The sequence below is a fragment of the Vulpes vulpes genome, chromosome 12, assembly GCF_048418805.1.
Source record: "Vulpes vulpes isolate BD-2025 chromosome 12, VulVul3, whole genome shotgun sequence".
Taxonomy (NCBI): domain Eukaryota; kingdom Metazoa; phylum Chordata; class Mammalia; order Carnivora; family Canidae; genus Vulpes; species Vulpes vulpes.
Window position 1 is genome coordinate 123,877,889 of NC_132791.1, and position 21,948 is coordinate 123,899,836.

At 38.5% G+C, this 21,948-nt stretch overlaps 1 protein-coding gene across 6 annotated transcripts in view; it reads right to left on the reverse strand.

The window, feature by feature from the left end:
- Nucleotides 1-21,948, reverse strand: part of ZC3H12C (zinc finger CCCH-type containing 12C) — a 76,160-nt gene that overhangs the window by 41,236 nt on the left and 12,976 nt on the right. For 4 of the 6 annotated variants that reach the window (XM_072729886.1, XM_072729885.1, XM_072729882.1 and 1 more), the window contains exon 2: nucleotides 500-1,251. In XM_072729886.1, coding sequence (XP_072585987.1) covers nucleotides 500-1,179 — 680 coding nt within the window. In that variant the 5' untranslated portion in view covers nucleotides 1,180-1,251. Of the gene's footprint in view, nucleotides 1-499; nucleotides 1,252-6,523; nucleotides 6,675-16,540; nucleotides 16,646-21,948 lie in introns of those variants that run through there. The other 2 variants (XM_072729887.1, XM_072729883.1) reach the window with 2 other exon arrangements.

The window sequence follows — 21,948 nt, forward strand, 5'->3', positions numbered from 1 at the left end:
GAAACAAAAGAAATTTGAAACTGTAACTCTGATTTGTTTCCAAATCAATAAAAATAATTTTCTGAAAGAACTGGCATTTTTTTCCCTATGGTTATTTGACTTCACACAGAAATGCACTATTTATCTGACTAGATTCCAAAATTGGTGAATATCATCATACTCAAGTACTTCATTTAAAACCAGTGGCTAACACTCAACTAGGAATATGTGCTAATTTTTATGCCACAATAATTTAGCCAGATGAGGAAAAAAAGAGACTGATCTGGGGAAAGAGGGTCTCTATTTAAAGACAAATGGGGGGAGGATGGCTGACCACCCCCTTCCCCCCAGAAGGAGACTGATAGAAAACTAAAAGAGACCTAATTAGAAATACATAAGCCAAGGTTGGGATGCAGAATAATCTCGACCTTATCGACTTGTAGAAGAGCAACGATCACGAAATTAGAAATACCCTCCCCAAGATGGTCTGGTAAGAATGAGTGAAGACCTCCCCACTCACCTCATTGCCACGTTGCTGCCATCAATAACTACTGGTCTGAGATTCTCCCCATCGTCCGCTACAATCTCTTGCATTGGAGAGTCGGAGCGCTGAGACTCCAGGGAGGATGTGTCCCGTGTCACACTGGTAATCGTACTCACTGTTTGTTCAGTCTCGCTTTTATTTCCAAGCTTGACGAGTTCTCCCAGAATGTCGTTGATTAAAGCATCGGTACCGAGTTTATTTAGCACAAGCTGAACCTGTTCCTCAGAATAGCCTAGCTTCAGTGCAAACTCCAGTTTTGTTTGGTATTCTCGCACCACATCAGGGGGTTTCTTCACTTCCTTGGATGTAGGCTGGGACTCCTCAGGTTTAAAGTCTTGCAAAATGTCACCGCGTTTGAGTATGTGAGGCTCTAAGCAGGGAGACCTACACAGTTGTCTGTGAGTCTTGGTTAATAAGCATGGCTCTACTGAAACGCTTCTCAATTGTTCGGACTCATTGTCAGAATGTGTGCTTTCTTCAGAGTCGCCAGAGCTCGTATTCTCTTCAGACACCTCTTTTTCTTCCTTCCCAGAATTGACTTTATCCATTGTTGGCTTCTCTACCATTGACCAAGGTACAGATGTACTTAAATGTGGGTCAGTGCTCTCCACATAAAGGTGGCCTAGGTCATGCCCCAGAGGATCCTTCAAGCCCATGAAGCTGTTATGTGTACTTGACTCCACTTTGCTATTTTTTCTATATTCCTGAATGCAAAGCACCCCGTATTCCTAGAGAAAAAAATGTAAAATATTTAGAATTTTGTCTCTTTACTGTTTCATTCCTATTCCAATACAGAAGTTGACAAGAGCATCGTCAAACTACTGAATACCCACTTTGCAGTTTCTCTACATCTTTTCATCCCTCATAACACTTTTGCCCCAGATAGTATCTGGCCCTATTTCTCAGATGAAGGAGTTAGGAAGCAGAATGCCAAGCAATCCCGCTAAGGCAACAAAGAAAATAACTAGTGGAACTGGATTTTTTTTTTTTAATTCAGTTTTACGTGACTCCCAAATCCATGCTTTTCTCACTCTAACATGCTGCTTCTTAGCCTTTCATGGAAGAGATCTTTTTACTGTCAGAAAGGCTGTTTCCAGAGTGACACCTAGAATATTACCAAAAAGCATGTTCTAGGTATACCGTGATAGGTTACATACATTTGCTCTAAAAGAATTCATAAACATTTGTAAAGATTATTTTGAAGGGGAAGCCATATGGAAAGAAAGGAAAACATTAACTTACTAGAATTGAAAAATTGACATTAATTTGGATCAAGCTTAACAACAACCTAAAGACATTCCAAATATAATTTAGGTGGAGTTGCTAAAAGAGCACAATTCTACAACAGCCAGCAAAGAACTAAATACTCACAAAGTGAATTACACTCCATTTAGAAGATGAACAGTTTTGCTCTAACAATCTTTATTTTGTGGATACAGAGCATAGTAACAGAATACAAATTTTAATGCTATGCTACCCTTCCTTACTAAGTGTCAGGGACACTACCATCTATTTCATTCCAGGGGGGGAAAAAGCTCTTCTATGCACATTTATAGAAAGCAGAGAAATGAAAAGTTCACACAAAATTAGCAGCAAATAAAGTACACTGAATAAGTGTCATCTTAATTTACTGCATTTAACATAAGAAAATATTTCTGTATTATATCAGATAATTAGTTATCCATTATCTGCATTTGGTTAAAAAGTCATCTTTTCTCCTACTCCACCCTTGTCCCCTCAGGAATGCTTTTACTGTTTAAAACACTTTTGCTGGTTTGCTAATTTTCCTTAATGTCTTTTGGGAATCATTGTTATTTCTCAACCAGGAACAGGTTAGCAAAAGAAAATTATCTGCTCTTGTGCATCAGTATCAGGACTATATTGATATCAGTAGTTTACTTATGAAGGCAACTCCAGTGTTCTATCCAGGGATAACGTTAACCAGGCAGTGGTAGCTGAATTTGAGACTGTCATAAAACACCTATTTAAATAATCTAAAAAAGAAAATTGTAAAAACATTTTATTCTAAAGCATCTTAAGATGTAAAAACATCTTATTTACACTAGAAAGGAGCTATTATATAAATGTTAAGAAAACGCTAAGTGTTTTTCTAAGAAGTCACACATTTGAATGCATACTTGGTGAACTTATTAGAGAGTGAAGTATTTCTACATAATAAAACAAATTATATTACATATGGTAAATCCTAGAGACTAGAATATGGAATCTTTAGCTTGATAACAATACACTTAAAATTTCTTCAGTGTAGAACTCCCACACACTTGTACAAGAGTTTCTTCAGGTTTTATTCCTTGAGAAGACAGATAACATTGTTCTAATTAATATAGCATTTATTAGTTTTAAAGAAACTTCAGGCTCTCCTGGCTCCGGCCTGCACAACTGATAAAAAGAAATACTCCTTAGGAGAGCTCTATATACATCTGCTCCGTTATAGAGCTGTATCCATTTCAATTTTTTCTATTAATATGGATATGCATGAGCCCAATTATTTAGAATTAAATGAAGGGATTTTGAAAGCAAATCTTTACACTCAGTGATTTATTAACTACTGTAATATACTGACACCATAATGCAAGTAACAAATCACAACAGAATCCTAATGAAGGGATACAGTTAAAAGAAAAATCTGCACTGTGGCCTTCACAGAGCTCCCAGCAAAAGTATCCCGAACAAGGAAAACCTATTGGAAGCTGGGCTGCCTGGCAACCAAAAGCTGGTTGCTAAGCTGCACTCTTTTAACATGCCATCATGAATGCTAGCACAGTGAAAGAATAATTTGGTATGAACAAAAGCCTATAAAAGAGACTGGGACTTAAGTGCGTCTGGTTTACCCTCGGAGAACAATGCAGCTGCCAAACCGATCTGGAAGCTCCGACATCATTGTTCGGGAAAGCCCACAATCTGCTCTGACTGCAGGAAGTGTATTTAATGGGCAACCGTTCTGATCTCCCCTGAAAAGTTTGGGTTTTGCATAAGTGCTGTTGTGAGATAATTCTTCAAGATAATGACTCACTGACCAAATCCCTGACTTGAACTAGGAAATATTATTTTAATATTGAGCTGAAGTGTCTTCCTTTTGGACTGGTTCAAACAAGATGAATACTTTATGAAAAACATGGAACCGGGGAACATGGAAGTGAAATGTTATGTTTAGAGAATAAGTGAAAATATTCTTAATTTTCACATTTTTCAAAGCAACAAAACCAAATACTACAAGTTTTTAAACTAAAAATTATCCACCCTACACAAGTATCTAAGTCTTTCTGTAACACTTCAGTCTAATATTTAAAAAAAGTATTCATGATCCTATGTAAACTCACTCTACTATATAATTTTATTATATGGCTATAATGATAAAATAGGGGGAAATGAGGTTATCAACAATTTGCTTTTTATAATATTAAACGAGAGAAAACTCATTTGTATATACAAATGTATGTGGTGAGTTCCACATACCTTTAACTTGTAATAATTTCTGAAATTTATAGATACTATGAAAGTAAAAAGTTTACAATAATTGGGCTAACATGATTTTTAACACTGATCTACCCTACTTTTAAAACAAATTAACATCTAATTTTGTTAGTCAAAATATTTTTTCTTTTAAAATATTCTGGTTGAACTTTCTCCCTATACTGACAGGCTTCTCTTCTTTTTTCATACTTCACTGGATAGTTCAGAGAAAGTTACCCAATGTTATTTTGTCCTAAACAAACAATTAAATAATTATTTTTAGTTCCTGTCAATCAGTAGACGAAATATGAAATAGTACAAATATGGGCAAAGGAGTTCAGTTGCCGGGCCTAGATCTTCTCTGTTACATAATTTAAATCTGAAATAACTTTACTTGTAGTGACCAAATGGGAAACACTTGGTTTTTAAAACTGTAATCTGAAATGCTTCCTTGCCCACTTGAAATGAGTAAAAGATGCCATGACTTAACATGACACAAATTTCTTTTCACAGTATCTAGAAATCATTAATAAAAAATTAAATGCCAGTCTTAAGATCTAAAAGCTGAAAAAAATATTTTCATAGGCTATAGTACTTGTTCAAGTAATGTCACATGTAAAACTTACAAGGAATTATTATAAGAAAGCTTAGGACAAAGAACAGTAGAGGATCTTCACTTTTGTTCAATGACATAAAAATGATCAATATAATGTTGAAAAAGATAGCAAAGACTCCAATAACTTCACAAAATTTATTATTACAGGTAAGGTAGAAAATATTTTTCTCCTTAATTACTAAATCATTTGTTAGACTTTTAAATTTTGCATTTACTTAGATGTACTCATTTTTAAATTAATCAACTCTTAACTAATAAGGATAAGTTTCCTCATTTCATGAAGCAGCAGCATAGAGAAAATTTCACACACAAAACAGGTCAGTGTTTGTACTCCCATAGTCATAAAAAAAAACTACAAAACTACAAAAAATATGGCTTAACCTTTAAGCTTTATATGAGGAAGACACTGTAATTGGCCCTTATACACTGTATTCATTAGCACAAAAGCACTCGGCAAAAATATAATGGTCTGAACACAGATTTCTACACTTATAAAGACGACGACTCCCTCCAGATACTCTACTAGAAACTAAAATAATTTTTCTTGTTAAAGGCCTACTAAGTTAAAAAATCACATATTAGTTGTTGAAAAAGCTCCAAATTTTCATGCTACTTTCGTAGATGATGAAGTTGAACTAATTATTTTAATTGTCAAAAAAACTTTGTACTAACTGAAAACAGCTTTATGATACGGTTATTTACTAGAAATTTGTTGTATACACACCAATTCCCCCATTTGGTGAGATCTTTGAAAGTTCTCATTAGATGACTTGGATAATCCTTCACCTCAAATCCAGTGGCAAAAAAAAAAAAAATTATAAAAAGCCTCACATTAATTAGGAATATTAGACCACAAAGTTGTTAAATCAATTTGCTTGTTTGTAACATAAAAGTTACAATGCCATAAAGTGGGTTCTGGTTGTTATCCAAATGGTAATACTATGAGAACAATGAAAATAAAATAATGAATATGTAATAAATACCTACTGCTGTAGTCTCTGTGTATTTAATTACCATTGTATTTCAGTGAGTGCTGTTGTCTGCATCCCTCTGGCTAACAAAGGAAGGATGTCCCTTTGAACAGATTGGTTAATGCTCTGGGGCAACAGATGTCTACTGGAACTGCAGGAGACCAGCAACTGGTGGCCTGCCCATCTTCTGAAAACTTTCAATAGACTCATGCATATGTTCACACAATAGGGCATGTGGTAGAAATGAAAACCTCTTTTTAACCCTTTATGCTCACTCTTTCCCTCCCAACTGATAGATGAACGTCTTTGTCTCCTCCTCCTTTCCCCATTACAGAACTCCTGCAAGCAGTCGTCCCTTCAATGACACCTTCAATTTAATATTTCAAACTAATGCAGGGCGGGGGGGGGGGGGGACGGGGAAAGGTGGGAGAAATTAGAAACTACAGGTGACTACTGAAACTGCTGACAAAGCAGGTGGCTGCTTCGTCATCATATTTACAACAAGCTGTCTGAAACATCTACCTGTATGTCAACCCATCTCTCCCAGCTAGATTTTTAAGACAATGGAAAAAAAAATCAAATCTTACTACCAGCTTACATCGCTTAAGTCCGATTGTGACACTTGAAGAAACATAAGAATGTGACAATATAAAACCCAAATTCATTGTTTATCAAAACATTAGAACCTATTATAACTTATCTTTAAGCACCAAATGATCACATGCCATGCCTAATGCCTTGCAAACATTTGTGAAGCTGTCATTATTTATGTGACTCTAGACATAATCTACATAAGAGAATTTTGTTGTATTTTGGCACTATGGAAAAATTTGTAGCTTTTCATTTGAGGGGTTTTCTGGCCTTTACAGAGTTCAAATTAATACTCTCAATATTTAGCAAAGTTTACCTGGTGAGGCATTAAGCAGCCCAGATACTCACGTTAGCAGGAAAATACAAAGACATTGGTTTCTGCAGCAGCTTCAGCAGTAGCTCCTTAACACAGTTTTAGCTGCAGACTTGCAGGCAGGCAAGAAGAACAATGAATGGTTGAACAGATGGAATGGCAATGTCTTTGCTTAACCTATTACCGAGTAGAGTAACAGCCAATCACAGGCCAGAGAGCTCACAATTAGTTGGCCGGGCAGATGCAAGCCAACCTCAGCACCCGGGGTCAGGTTCGCAGGTCTCTAAGATAAGCAAGTTGATGTCATTCTCAGGGTCTGCCCGGGGCAGCATGTGTATTAACGAGGGGTGTGCTCCAACAATAGGCCAGACAAAGCCGACTCGTAGGCAGCTGCTCTTTGGGAGCCCAGTCATTAGGCAGCAGGCTGCCAACAAGAAACACCTGGCTTGGGCAGCCTTCAGCTTTTCCTCCTTGTTTTTCATGCACGAAACAAAGAAACCAATTATATTTTCAAGTAGTAAAAGTTGCAGGTTTCCAAAAAGTTGAGGCTTACTCCAGTCTATTAGTTTTTGGGTTCTGAGAAATAAGGAACAGGAGGTGTGTCAAAGTAGCAATTCCTACTGCATTAATCCCTTCTCTTTAATGAGTTGGTAGTGAAGTGGGACAGAAGGCTCTAGTAAAACTATTTCCCTGCAAACACTAGGATATCTGAAACATTCTTAGATATTAATTTGCTGCAAAGCAATAAAATGAAAAAAAAGGAGAGAGATAATGAAAGTAAGATTGCAAAAGACGAAGGCTTAAGGGCTTACAAACAGAATTTTAGAAAGTTCACTAAAAGCACAGTGTAGGAAGATAAAACAAGTGTGATTCAACTGTGTGCCAAATGTGTCATCCAAACTGTACTTTTAGACAAAACTATTTAACTTCAACCTAAATCACCAGCATAGCCCACCATATATGCATGTCCAACTGCAATGTAAGATTCTTTTATTATGGGTTCTAGTTACTCAGGTCCTTAAAAGCTTTCCTTATGTTAATACACAACATATTATACCTGTTAAAAGCATTTGATTTTTCATAAAATTTCTTCAGATGTAATACTCAAATGTCAGCTCAGGAGCTAGTTAACTTTATGAAGAAGAAATAATGTAGTATTTTTGAAGAATATACAAGTCGGCCTCTCCGGGAGGAAGCTTATTACCCCAGATTTATTTCCACAGTTCCAGACTGCAGTATTTATAATGCCAGGGCTACTTCCTTTTGAGAGCTGCATAATGTACATTTTGAGTGGTCTCTGGTTATTACAAAAGTTCAATCAAAATACAAACAACATTAGGTGTTGTGAAACTAGCTCTCCGCTAAAGGAAAAGGAAAAAGACACGTACAGCTGTCCTACTACCTACTTCTGTGAATAGTGCCCCCCCCATCCGCCCACACACGCACACATCCACTTTTCATTCCAGCACAGATGACAAGAGCGAAGCCAAGAGCTGCTTCCACAACTTTCTGATATAGGCTGAATTACACAGAGCCTAGACTTTTCCAAGATATAAGATTTGGGTAAAGCACCCCAAACCACCTAAATCAGTCTCTCTTTACACATATACAAATACCAAGGATGCTCACAATTAGGGTCACTTGGGAATATTTGGGGGAAAAGTAGTATCTGTTGGGACTTACTGTGCCCACTCAAGTGTAAAGAAGATTTTCTCTGTTTACAACCGTAAGAGAGAGAAGGTCTACTCTACATAGTTAAAATTTTTCAGTTATCTCACTGAAGAAAACATTGAACATTATGCATACTAAAAGCCTAAAGAAATTACTGTTACCAGAAATAAAAAATACAACGTATGCTTTACATCACCACTTGCAGTTTTCCTCAAAAGAGCTTAATATTTTATGAAAGCATATCATTCCCAAAATGTTAGAAATTTCAAAATCTGTAAAGATATTTTAACCTAAATGTCGTTATTATTAATATTATTATTATTATGTCTGCATGCCAAACTAATTTCTAAAGAAAACTATTCTTTTGCCAAGGGTTGCAGAAATGTTTCTGCATGGTTAAGCCTATGGTCTCATAGAAGCCTGTTAAAGATAATATTAATGCTTTAATATTACAGTTTATTGCAAATTATAAGGTGAATTACCCAGAATTCAAATTTTACGTCTTGGGTAAACATATGAACACAGAAATGAAGAGAGTTAAAATGTATCTTTTTAAATTTTTTTGTAAGTGGTGTAGTATTTTTTTGAAATTTCATGAGTAAAAGGAGAAATATAAATCAAGGTCAGTCGGACGATTGGTAAATGTACTTCTTTTGGTAAAACCGAGTTTGATTTAGTAAGATAAAAACTAAAACTAGACATTAATGCAAAGTGATTACAACTAAAACCTAATGAAACTTAAGCTATGCACTGACGAGTAAGTGAGGTCAGTGTTTATGAATTCATATTAAAACTTTTTTGTGTATAAAAAGTAAACTATTTAGTATGAATACAAAGTCTTCTCTTTTGCCCTGGGATTGCTTTCTTCTCTTTATCCCTTGCTACTATAGTTACTACTTTCTAGCTTTAATTCAGGGGTGGGGGGGGGGGGAGGAGAATAGGAGGAGGAGGAAGAGGAATCTTCTCACTAATTCCTGCCACCGAGAACACAAAGGAAAGAAAACTACCCAAGGGCTCAACGGGGAGCCTGATCTCTAGCACTGGATTAAGCTTTTTTGCAAACAGCAAATAAAGGCAGTGATCTGAAAAAGCTAATCAGATCCTGCTGTGGTATTTAGACTATCTTGGTTGCTAGTATTGGATAACGTTAAGCACATTAAAACATCTGTAGGTGAAAAGCCCCGTCTGGCTTTCTCAGTCACAGGCCCTGGTCCACTTGCCACCGCAAAGCAAATACAAACAACTACCCTGGGCTCAGCGTGGGGTGCCCCAGTACCTGGGGTGTACAGCCAGAACGGGAGGCAGCACGTGGTTCTGGGAGCACACGAGCATCTGTCAGGACCAGTGGTGTGTCCAACGTTAGGAGCTTCAACTATGTGGAGGACCTTGGCCCATTGGCTGAAGTTTGAAGGTGAACACGTGGGCCTTGCTGCTCATCTTTGGAATCAATCATCTTGATCACTGGTGTAGCGAGCCCACTTCCTGGTACCTTTCTTTTAATATAGATTTGTTCCCCAATGAATATACAATCTCTTTTGATCCTCACAATAACCCCATGGAAACAAAGCTGTCCTATCAGATTTTCCCAATTGTCCTCTAAAGGTGGAAATGTTAAAATTTCAGCAAAAACTTGTATTATTTTTGAGAATTAAAAAAAATAAAAAGAGCCAACAAAAAAAACCTAACTTACACACACACAGTGTAAGAGAATGGAGCAAAATCAATCAGGTACTAACATGTGAACAGAAGTGCTCCCGGGCAGGTTTTCTCTTTAATGTCAGGATGACCTTCCCAAGAGCCCTCAGCTCTCTGCAATGTCCCTGTAGCCCTGGTTCTCCCACTGAGGCTACTGTCAATGCTCAGGGCAGCTGCGGACTGAGAGAGCAGGCCTCTTACTGTGGTCTCCTGCTCTGGCTTCAGCCTCCTCACTGGAGGATGACTCATCTGGTGGGTGAGCCTGGGAAGAGGAATTCTGTGAGAAAAGCCTGGTCCCTTCCTCTGAACTTGTCTCTTTGGGATCTCCCCAGGGGCAGAGAGTCCATGACTGCCTTGCTCCCCAGCACTGCCTGAGACTAGGTGGTTAAAGCTTTCTAATTTGGAGGGTTCAATGTCATTAAGCCCTTCAAGCTGAGCTCTTAAGCCATGTCCTGCAATCATTCTATTAAAAAAAAGGGGTGGGGGCTATTTTGATGTCCATCTGCCTGGCCTCTTTGTCTATTTCTCAATTGGTTCAGGACTAAGGCAGGAAAAACATCCCCTTCAAACAACTGTCAACAAAAGCTTTGCTATAAAGAACTATTACAGAAAAAAAAATGATAAAAAGACTGATATAAATTAACTGATCAGACTACTTCAAAACACACATTAAGGGAAAGGTTTTAAAAAATAAAGAAAAAATTCTGTAACAAAGAGGGAAGATAATGTTTCTCAAAATAAAAATTCTACAGGTCTGACAATCTTTCAGTGCCATATCACTCAGAGTGAACAAACCTCAATTCTCTTTAGGCTTCAGAGACAAATACTAAACAAATCCCCCCAAATAGTTATCTCTTCCTTGTGGTCTAAAAAGAAACACTTTTCCGCATTTGAAGTGACAACATAACCCACAGTATAAGACTTCATTTATTTCCCAGTATTAACTTCCCATGCAGTAGTTTAAAAAATTCATTAAACAAATAAGACTTTAAAAAGATGATCTTCAACTCTCATCAAACTCGTAAATAATCAAGGAATTTTAGAAAAGCTCAGGGAATATCAATGATATCCTAAACACCGATGGAACAGGTTATTAACACAGCTCATGAATAAGGGAGTAAGGGAGAGAAAATTCATGATGGAAAAAAGCCATAAGTTATTTTAAAAGAGGTGTAGAAAGCACATGCTATCATCCATATTAATAAAATACAGTTATATTAAGTATACTGAAACTCTGAGGAAAAGCTGACCAAAAGTGTGATTTTATATAAAATATACACAAGATGTTCTCTGAATTCTAACAACTTAATGACACTTTGCCTGGTAGAGTAATGATAATATTCGCAACACCATCATCCAAGCCTGATCAGAACTCAACTCTTCTCTCCTGATGCTATGGACCTTTACCAATCCCATGGTCTATGCCATTTTCTATCCAGTATATGCTCATTTGTGTACATCATTCTATCTCCGGGCTATCCATCCCAGCTGAGGATGGGCACAGGGCTTGTTCTTTAGGCATTAAATTATTTTACTTAGCAAACTAATTCAAACATTGCTTGGTCAGGAGCACTGGGAAAAGAGAGATTGGCAGAGTCAGGCTATGAAGATTAAATGAAAGCTCTATCATGAGGTCCGTCTGTTCTTACAAATGGTCTGGAAGAGTGTGTTAAGAGTGTACTGTGTAAAGGAACTCAGGGGAAAAAAAAAAAGCATGGTATGCAGTAAACAATACGAAAGCAACTACAAACCAGCTATGACCCAATAGAAGTTCTTCTTATTATGAGTTCCAGGTAAATTCCTATTGATAATCAAGACAGAAATAATGCCTTACATACCAATTCTTCTTAGATGGTAGAATGAAATGCCTGAGTCAGTACTTCCAATGGCCCTCATACCAGTGATTCTAAATTACTGCACACTACTGGTTTTAGACAACTGTCCTGGTGTGCAAGCAATTGAAAAAACATTGAGAGGCTGACAAAATAAATGGTTGTGTTAGACAATGCTGAGTGAAATCAGCACAGAAGTTTATAACAGAGTTTCTCTTTACAGAGTTCTATTCATATCAGAGGGCGATGTAATAATTTAGATTTCTGAGCATTTAGGACAAGATTCCTTCTAAATGCAAATCATCGTATACTATAATAAGTTAAATTTAGAACATGAATCATCCTAAACAGCTGCCAACACCATTTGACCGTAAACTCTAACAAGGCAGGGATTCCTGTCTTGTTTTCTGATGTGTCTCCAGGACCCTGCAAAGTGCCTGACACACAGCAGGCACTTAATAAATGTTTGCTAAATAAATGATGGCATTTCAATATCTGGGTCAAAATCCCTTTTCCAGATTTATTTGTCCTTCCCTTCACATAACCTATATTCTACCCAAACACGAGTATTTACAGCAACACTTCTCTCAGTTTGGTTGCACACTAGAATCATCTGGGAAGTTTTTAAATAGACTGCTGCCAGAGTCTCACACCTACATGTTTATTTTCTGGACTGGCCATAGGCCAGATGAGTCTAATGGGCACCCAAGTTTAAGAAGCCCAGTGACTTAAAGCTTCTTTCTTCTAAAATACCTTTCTCCACAGCTTCACATATTAAAATCCTACCCATTACTACTGAAGACTCTGCTAAGACCCAACTCTGCCAGGAAACCTTCCCTGGAACATGGTTAAATTTATCTTTGGATTATTTGAGTGGCGCACAGGGCTTGGCATAAGGCCAGGACTCAATAAATGTCTGAGTGGTGGATAATTCTGGGAGCAGAGAGAAACTCAATAAATATTTATTGAAAGAAGGATGTGTGGTTGGTCCTCATTATTTGCAGATTCTGCATTTGCAGATTCGCCTACTCGTAAAAATGTATTTGTAATCTCCAAATTAATACTCTTGGTGCTTCAGAGTCATTCCGTGGACATGCGCGTGTGCAGAGAGGCAAAAAATCTGAGTTGCCTGAGGACACATTCCAGCTGAGGCTGAACCAAGTGAGGCTTTGCCTCCCTAAGCTCTCATACTGTAGTCACATGTCCCAAAAAGTACCACTTGGTGTTAGGTCTTTTTGCATTCGGGGGTGTTTGTTGGAGATTTTGCCATGTAAACTGCCTCCAACCCTAGCCCCCGAATGCTGGCCAGTGCTCTTAAGTGCGGGAGGGCTGGCAGGTGCCTGACGGAGAAGGGATGTGAGGCAGGTGAGCTTTGGGCGGGCAGGAGTTACCGCGCTGCTGGCTGCGAGTTCAAGCATTCACGAGTCAACAGATCTTAAATAACGTGTCTTTAAACAGCAGCAACATGCATACAACAAGCTATGTGCTGATGGGCCCATGAGAATGTTCTGACCAGAGGCTCACAGGAACGTAGTCTTGTATTTCCTTGAGGACTGATGGTTCATTTCAGCAACTTCACAGATTGTAACTACAATAAACAACAAGAGTTGCGTGAATTTCTCCCTCTACAGGACTCTTCAAGATCTCAACTGCAGTTTTTAATACCAGCTTCACTCAGCAATTGGGCACCTCCTTGGTGCCAGGTGCTGGGGATACAGTGAGCATGAAGCAAGCCCCTCTCTGTCACCAAGCTCACAGGGGGAGCAATGGAACATGAACAGTACATACATACCAGTTGATGATGGTAAAGGCTAGAAGGAAACTCTGAGTCAGGGAAGGCCTCTCTGATAAGGTGAGATTTGTGCAGACACCTCAATGAAGCCCTCAATTTGTGTGTGTGTGTGTGCAGTAGCAACCTGGCCAGTCATACTGGCGGTAAGTGAGCAGGGAGGGGAGTCAGAAGGTGGAGGGCAGAAGGGACCCTCAGGAGAAGCCAGGTCACATGGAGCTCTGAAGGGCAGCACTTCTCAGACTTTATATAGCATCTGCTCTGTGAAGATGTTCAAGGTTCTGGTTTGGGAAGTCAGGGGTGGGGCCAGAGACTCTGCCTCCTAACAAGCTCACAGCGGACGCCACTGCCCTTGGCCCATGGATGCTATCTTGAGAAGCAAGATCATAGATCCCACTAAGGCCCTGGCTCATATTCTCAGATGAAAAACCTTCGGAGAGTTTGAGCAAAGGGAGTAATAGGACCCTATTTTATACTAATGTCTTATAAACCTGGGCTTATTTCCACAGTTCCATTTGTGTCCCATTGATCTCCTAGTTCTGTGCCTGTACAATGTATCAGGGATGGAGACTTATATATTGGGAACCCTGCACGTGCAAGTCTTCTCTCATTACATTTTTTCTCCTTGTTTTCATATTTTTATCCTGGCTATTTTTACATGTACATGCTTCCAGATACTTTACAATTATTTTGACAGATTTTAACCAAAAAGCTGTTGGGAGTTTGGTGGAGACCGTGCTATGGTAATACTTGCTTTAATAGCACCCTGATTTGTTCAACTGTTGAATCAAGAATAATATGGTACATACACAAATATTACTCAGCCATACAAAGGGGTGAGACCTTGCCATCTGCAACAATATGGATGGACCTGGAGGACATTATGCTAAGTGCAGTAAGTCAGAGAAAGACAAATAACATATGATTTCACTCAGGCAGAACCTAAAAAAACAAAACAAATAGAAACGGATTCACAGGAACAGAATACAAACTAGTGGTTACCCAGTGCAGAAGGGTTGGGGGTGGGCAAAATAGATAAAGGGGATTAAGAGGTACAAACTTCCAACTACATGATGAATAAGCCATGTAGACCTAATGTACAGAACAGGAATGTAGTCAAGAATATTGTACTAACTTTGTAGGCTGACTGATGGTAACTAGACTTTTCATGGGGATCATTTTGTAATGTATAAACATATTGTATCACTATGACGTACACCTGAAATTCACAGGATAGTTTGTAAATTACAAAAAAGAACTTACTGAAATTTTTTCTTTCAATACAGTTCCCTAGATTTCCTCATGAGAGACATAAATTTCTTATTAAGCTTATCTTAAAATATTTTTTGTCTTATTGCTGTGAATGAAGGTTTCTCCCCCCTTCTCTCATTTATTTATTGATTAGTTACTACTGGTGTCCAAAAAATTATTTTATTCATAGAAAACTAGGTATGTCAGTGACCTCTTCGCGCCTTTATCAGTGCTTCACTGAGGCTCTGGGGATTTCCAGGTATATATGACATAAAATCATCAGATGGCCTCTTCCTTACCAATTTTTATAACTCTTCTTCCATATTTTTGTCTAATTACAGTGCATTAATTGGCTATTTTGCATTGTCCCCAATATTGACGGGAATACCTCTAGAGTTTTATTATTGGTATATATGTATGTTGTATATCTACGTGTGTGTTGTATATATATACAACGTACATATATATCACCTTGGGCAAATTTACCTCCCTGTACCTCATTTTTCTCAATTGTAAAAAAAAAAAAATAGAATATGGTTGTTTTGAAACTGAATGAGCTAATAAATATAAGAACCTGAGAGTGAAGTCAGGCACGTAGTAAGCATTCAGGAAGTGTTAGCTATATGTAACTACTTGCTTATCTACATCTATACACGTACACACCACACTATATAGAGCCTTTGAAAAGTCATTTATAGAAATATGTTTTCCTCCTACATGAAAAATTTAGGAAAAAAAATCAGGAATGTGGGCAGCATTCAGATTTTAAGGTGATCACACTTTTTTGACTGACATTGTGACTTATATTAATAGTGTCTAATATAGAAACACAATTACATTTTGAGAGAATTATATATGCTGATATTTCCAAGAATTTTTATATCAATAATTTTAAGACTAGCTTATCACTTTCCTTAATTTATCTGCTTTGCCATATTTGGGCACCCCTATTTTGAGGTTAGAAAAAGGATATGGTATCCCACTCAAACTCTGTCTCAATGACAAACCAATTGCTCAGTGTACCAAATAGAACTGGACTAGATTGGGCCATGCTTTCCTATGGAGGTACCACTATTTCTAAAGATCTGATTTAGTGCTATTCTGAAACATGTCTCTGAATCTCTATTATAAATTCCAGGTAAGAGTTTACTCCAGCATGGGGTCCAAAGAATAGAGGATGGGCAAGAGGAAGAGATTATAATTTGTGAATATAAAAACCAACATCATACCATACCATCTTCCAACAACTTGGACAAGTTATTTAACTGCTTCCAACAACTTGGACAAGTTATTTAACTGCTCTGTGTCTCAGTTTTATCCACTAGAAAATGGGAGTAATACACCACCAACAGCATAGGGTTGTTATGAAGATTAAATGGTTTAGTACACAAGGTAACTTAGAACAGTGTTTGGCACATAGTAAATGCTAAGTATTATCTTAAAGTTTATGGGAAAAGTGAAATTGTACAACAAAAAACCCCAGAAAACTTGATTCTTATTATTTTATGTTCTCACTTTCTAAAAGTTCTCTCTTTACTAATGACAAGACAGACTATGGAGACAAAGAGTATGATGGTGTCCCACTAGCTCTTCTTACCACATGTTTACACAACCAAAAACTCAAGCCACTTGGGAGTTCAAATGCCCCATGCTATGCCTTTGTTCATGATCTTACCATATGAGTCTTGTTAAATTAATAATTTAGAGCAATGTTTCTCAGAGGGAAGGGGGGGGTAACATTTAGTTTTGAAAGGCCAAACATACCCATGTTTTTTTGTAAGAAAAGCTACTGAAGATGTAAGGGTCACAAATACCTCGGCCAGTGAAGATAATCAGGGGATGCTGATGGAAAGCCGAGAAGGCACATGAGCATGAAAGTGATCCAGAAGGAGCCAGTGATCCAGAAGAAACACAGTGGTCTGACGGTGGGCAGGAGTAAAGGGAGGAGGGAGAAAATGGAAATATAATTAGGAAAAAAAAAAAAACCCGAAACAAAACCAGTAAGACACCTGAAAGGAAGCAAGGATTTCTTGTTGAAAATGAGACATTTCTTTCAGTTTAACAATTTAGATGGTAGCCTTTGAAAAATTATTTTAAAATAAGTAGCTATAGACAAGGAGCAGTGATCCCCTCCCACTTCTCTTTTAACATAATTTCATTAACATTTTAATTTCTTGCCACAGAACTCTCCCCAGGTAATAAATTGCTACACTTTCTTGGAGTTAGCTTTCTCCTAAGATCTAGAAGTTATTAACTACTGAGAAATTAAAGCCATGATGATTTTTTCCCCTTAAATAACTGCTATTTAACAAAATCTTCTATGAAAAAAAGATTCTTATGACAGAGGGATTTTTATTGAGAGTAGTATCATTACTTATGGAGTACATCAGTTCTTAGGGCATTTAAGATGTTAAATGTTAGCTAGTTGATCCCATTTCATTCTAAAACTGTATACATTTAAGAAATAATACAGTGGTGTTGGGCAAGAAAAGAGCAGCATGTTCCATGATTACCCAACCAAACTGGATGAGAGGGTAAGCCAATAAGCTGTGAATTCATGCGCTCACTAAAGAAATATGTATTTGAAAGGCTCCTACATCAGAGGAATAATGCTGAATGAGGATGAGAGACTGCATCAACACGTATCCAGGTGCTATTCTAAGGAGTATAAACTGTACTAAGGAAACCAGGTAAATGAATATCTAGAAAGCCTAGGGTATATTAAAACTAATGCTTCTAACAGAGACATCAGTCAGTACCAGAGACAAGGACATTGGCTATGGTTGGAGAAGGTCTGGAGAGGTGACATATTAAGCTGTGGAGATGGATGGTGGCAACACAGTCCCATACAGACTATGGTACATGCATCTGTGCTTGGGGGAAGATGGGGAGCAAGGTAAGGTATGGAAAGAAGGATTTTTGCCCAGAGAACAACAGGAGCAAAGGCCCAGAGATGTGAGAGATAATAAAATATGCATAACACTGTGTAAGTAATAGTGCTATAGAAGAGGCTAGAAAGTCACGATGTATTGAGTTCATCGGAAGTTCTGAAAGCCATGCCAAAGTTTCAACTCTGGTACTGGGAAACTACTGAAGGTTTTTTTAAAAAAGGGAATGGGAGAGAGCAAAAGTAGTAATGTCTCTGACATTGGCCATAGGAATATTTTTCTAGATAATGTCTCCTGAGGCAAAGGAAGCAAAAGCAAAAATAAACTATTGGGACTACATCAAAATAAAAAACTTCTACACAGCAAAGGAAACAATCAACATAATTAACAGACAACTTATTGAACAAGAGAAGATACTTGCAAATGATGTATCTGATAAAGAGCTAGTATCCAAAATACATAAAGAACTTACACAACACCCAAAAACCAAATAATCCAATTAAAAATGGGCAGAAGACATAAACATTTCTCCAAAGACATCCAGATGGCCAACAGACATGAAGAGATGCTCAACATCACTCATCATCAGGGAAATGAAAATGAAAACCACAATATCACCTCACACCTGTCAGAATGGCTAAAATGAAAACCACAAGGAATGAGCATTGCTGAGGATGAAGAGGAAATGGACAAGTGTTGCTGAGGATGAAGAGGAAACAGACAAGTGTTGCTGAGAATACAGAGAAAAGGAAACTGTCTCGCACTGTTGGTGGGAATGCAAACTGTGCAGCCACTGTGGAAGACAGTGTGGAAGCTCCTCGAGAAGTTAAAAATAGAGCTACCCTAAGATCTAGCAATTGCACTACTAGATATTTACCCCAAAGAATACAAAAACACTAACTCAAGGGGATACATGTACCCTAGTGTGTATTGCAGCATTACTTACAACAGCCAAATCATGACACCAGTCCAAGTGTCCATCCATAGATGAATGGATAAAGAGGATGGTGTGTATGTGTGTGTGTGTGTGTGTATAATGGAATATTAGCCGCAAAAAAGAGTGAACTCTTGTCATTACAACAACATGGAGCTAGAGAGCATAATGCTAAGTCAGAGAAAGACAAGTACTGTATGATTTCACTCTTATGCGGAATCTAAGAAACAAAACAAAGGGAAAAGAGAGAGGCAAACCAAGAAACAGACTAGACTCTTAACCCTACAGAACACATTGCTGGTCACCAGAGGGGAGGTGGGTTTGTGTGTGGGGGGGGAAACAGGTGATGGGGATGCAGGAGGGCACGTGTCATGATGAGCACTGGGGTGATGTATAGAAGTGCTGATTCACTAAATTATGCACCTGAAACTAATATTACACTGTATGTTAATTACACTGGAATTAAAAAATTTTTTAAAGATTCATTTATTTATTTATGACAGACACACACAGAGAGAGAGAGAGGCAGAGACACAGGCAGAGGGAGAAGCAGGCTCCATGCCGGGAGCCCGATGCAGGACTCGATCCTGGAACTCCCAGGATCACGCCCTGGGCCAAAGGCAGGCGCCAAACCGCTGAGCCACCCAGGGATCCCCTGGAATTAAAATTTTTAAAAGGAGAAGGTTATATTTCTACCCACATTTTAGAAAGGTAATGGGGAACCCTGAAGGTTCCTGGCAATGTGAATGATATGTTTTCTAGCTACATTTTAGGATGATAACTCCAGCTGCATTAGTTTTGGGGGGTGGGGGCAAGAAACTAAAAGATGATGCATTAGGAAGGTATTATAATAGTCCAAGCAAAAGGTGACTAGTATCTAAAGTTATGCAGAAAAAAAAACCAAATAGGATATATTATCTAAGATAGAGCCCATGGATCCAGGCAAAAGAGGAAGAAGTAAAATATTTTTTAAAAAGTATTAAAAAAATGGTGGCATCAAATGACACAAATACACTACAAAATGACCAAGACGACACTGGGTAAAGGCGTTTAGTGGCCATGGAAGGACTTATTTCAGTGAGATGAAGAGAGGGATGGACAGATGTTCTCAGCCCCATTTCTGTGCCTTATACCCCCTTCTCAGGCAACTGAAGTCTACAGACCTCTTTCCAAAGTAATGCTGTTAAATATGTAAAAACCCAGACAGCATTACAAAGAAGCCAGGTATAGTAAAATATAGTTAATATGTAAAAATTGTGAATTTAGTGACCTACATATTTTTTACAAACACATGAAAAGAACAAGATGAAGCAGGCACTCTAATAACTATCGTGATTTTCAAGTGAAAACAGTATTTTGGAGTATTTACTTGGACTGTGACACGATAGGGAAACATTTATGCTTTCTGTGGGTGATAAAGTCATGTATGCTGTTATTAGTACTGGATTTATTACTTACATTCATAATTGAGGGAAATGCTAAATTTCAATGAGAGAACAGGAATATAAAGATGTAAATTTCTTCCCGCCCAACATCACAAAAGGCCCCAGTTCTACCCAGGAGTGCTCCAAGGAAGCACAGACCACAGGGGAAAACTACCAGCCCAGGGGCAGGCATTTGGGGAAGAGGAAAGGATGGCACACACATTCTTGTAATGTTAGGCAGGAAAGGCGTAAGACAAAGATATTTGAGAGGAGGGGTGTTCGGGAAGGAGAAGGGTTTTTTGTTGTTGTTGTTTTGTTTTTTAAGAAATGTAAGCCGGGAGAATGGATTCAGTGAGGCCAGGGAGAAAAAAGGTGTGCACGTCTGCATATGAGTGAACTAAGTCTGTTAACACCACCCCAACTCTACAGGTCTTCCCTGCCCCCACAGACCCAGGGGGCCAGGACTGCCAGGAGTTCAGAACAGAAGGCAAGAAATGCATCTCCCACTGGAAACTCTGGAGACGGGGGAAGGGGGGGTGTTCATTTTTTTCCCCTTGCTCTCCCCCCTCCTCTTCTGATACATCGTCAATCTTCTGTCCCAGCCCTGGAGACACCTATAGGCTTAATGCGGACATTTGGCAATGAATTCACTCTAAAGATTCCCCTCATTGCTCCTTCCAGATGCCCTCTCCCCAAAATCAAAACTCCCAAAGTAAGATCAGTGAGGGTATTGGGATGCTTATATGATTAAAATAATTATTAAACATAATGATTAAACATCTAAATGTGAAGTACTCTTGAAGAAGGGGTAAAAGTTCATTGAATATTATAAGAATAGCTTGTTCAACCAAATGACTTAAAGAAACTAATGAAAGACTATTAAATATAAGAGTGCTATTTAGGGGGCAGCCTGGGTGGCTCAGCAGTTTAGCAATGCCTTCAGCCCAGAGCCTGATTCTGAGACCCGGAATCGAGTCCCACGTTGGGCTCCCTGCATGGAGCCTGCTTCTCCCTCTGCCTGTGTCTCTGCGTCTCTCTCATGAATATATAAAATCTTTTTTTTTTTTTTTAATGAGTGTTATTTAGCCAGGCCCTGGGTCTCCTTCCTCGTCCCTGCATCCTTCTTCCTTCATGTTGCTGCTGTGTATGTGTGTATGTGTGTATGTGTGTGTGTGTGTGTGCGCCACCACCCCCCACGTGCCTGGAGTAAAGGGGGTGCAGGGAGGAAAGAGCCAGCTTACCCTCTTTCTCACTCTTAGGAGATTCCTAACCCATGTGGTTTGGTAAACAAAAAACTACTTCACTGGAAAGCAAAGATTTGGCAACCACATGAATCAGTCTTTGGAACCAGCTGTTCTAAGATAAATAACTAATCTTTTTATGTTATTTCCAGGACTGATTATTTTTTAAGAGATGGTACAAAAAGTTGAATAAGAGGCTATCACACAGTGAGAAGAAAACTAGTCCAGGATTTTGGTGAAATGTAAATCTCTGTGGGTCTGTCCTGCCAATATAAGGTGCTGATCAATGACTAAGTACTCCATCTATGGAAGTGCACATAAAGCTTAAGCACTCGTTTGCTACCAAGATAGGAAATAAACACTTATGATCTCCCTGTTATTCTGAGGAATGCTCAGGCCCAAGACTCAGCACCCAGCAACACACTTGCCAAACTGGCATTCTGGCTTCTGGCTGTCACTCAGGAGCTCCAAAGTGCTTTCTCCACCTGCCACAGCTTCACTCAGGTGCTCTCGCAGCTCGGGGTGGTCTCGAGGCTAAGCGGCAGCTGCCAACCTGGCACCTGCTTCCTAGCCACCCAGGCCAGCACTAAAACTTCCTACCTCCACCAAAGTCAGAACATCAATTTTGTGAAATTTTTTTCTTCTAAGCTGATTCCTAGTGCTTCTTCAAAATCGTACTTTAAACATGCTTCCTGTACTCTGAATCTAGTCTCGGTACAGAAAATCTCTGTGATC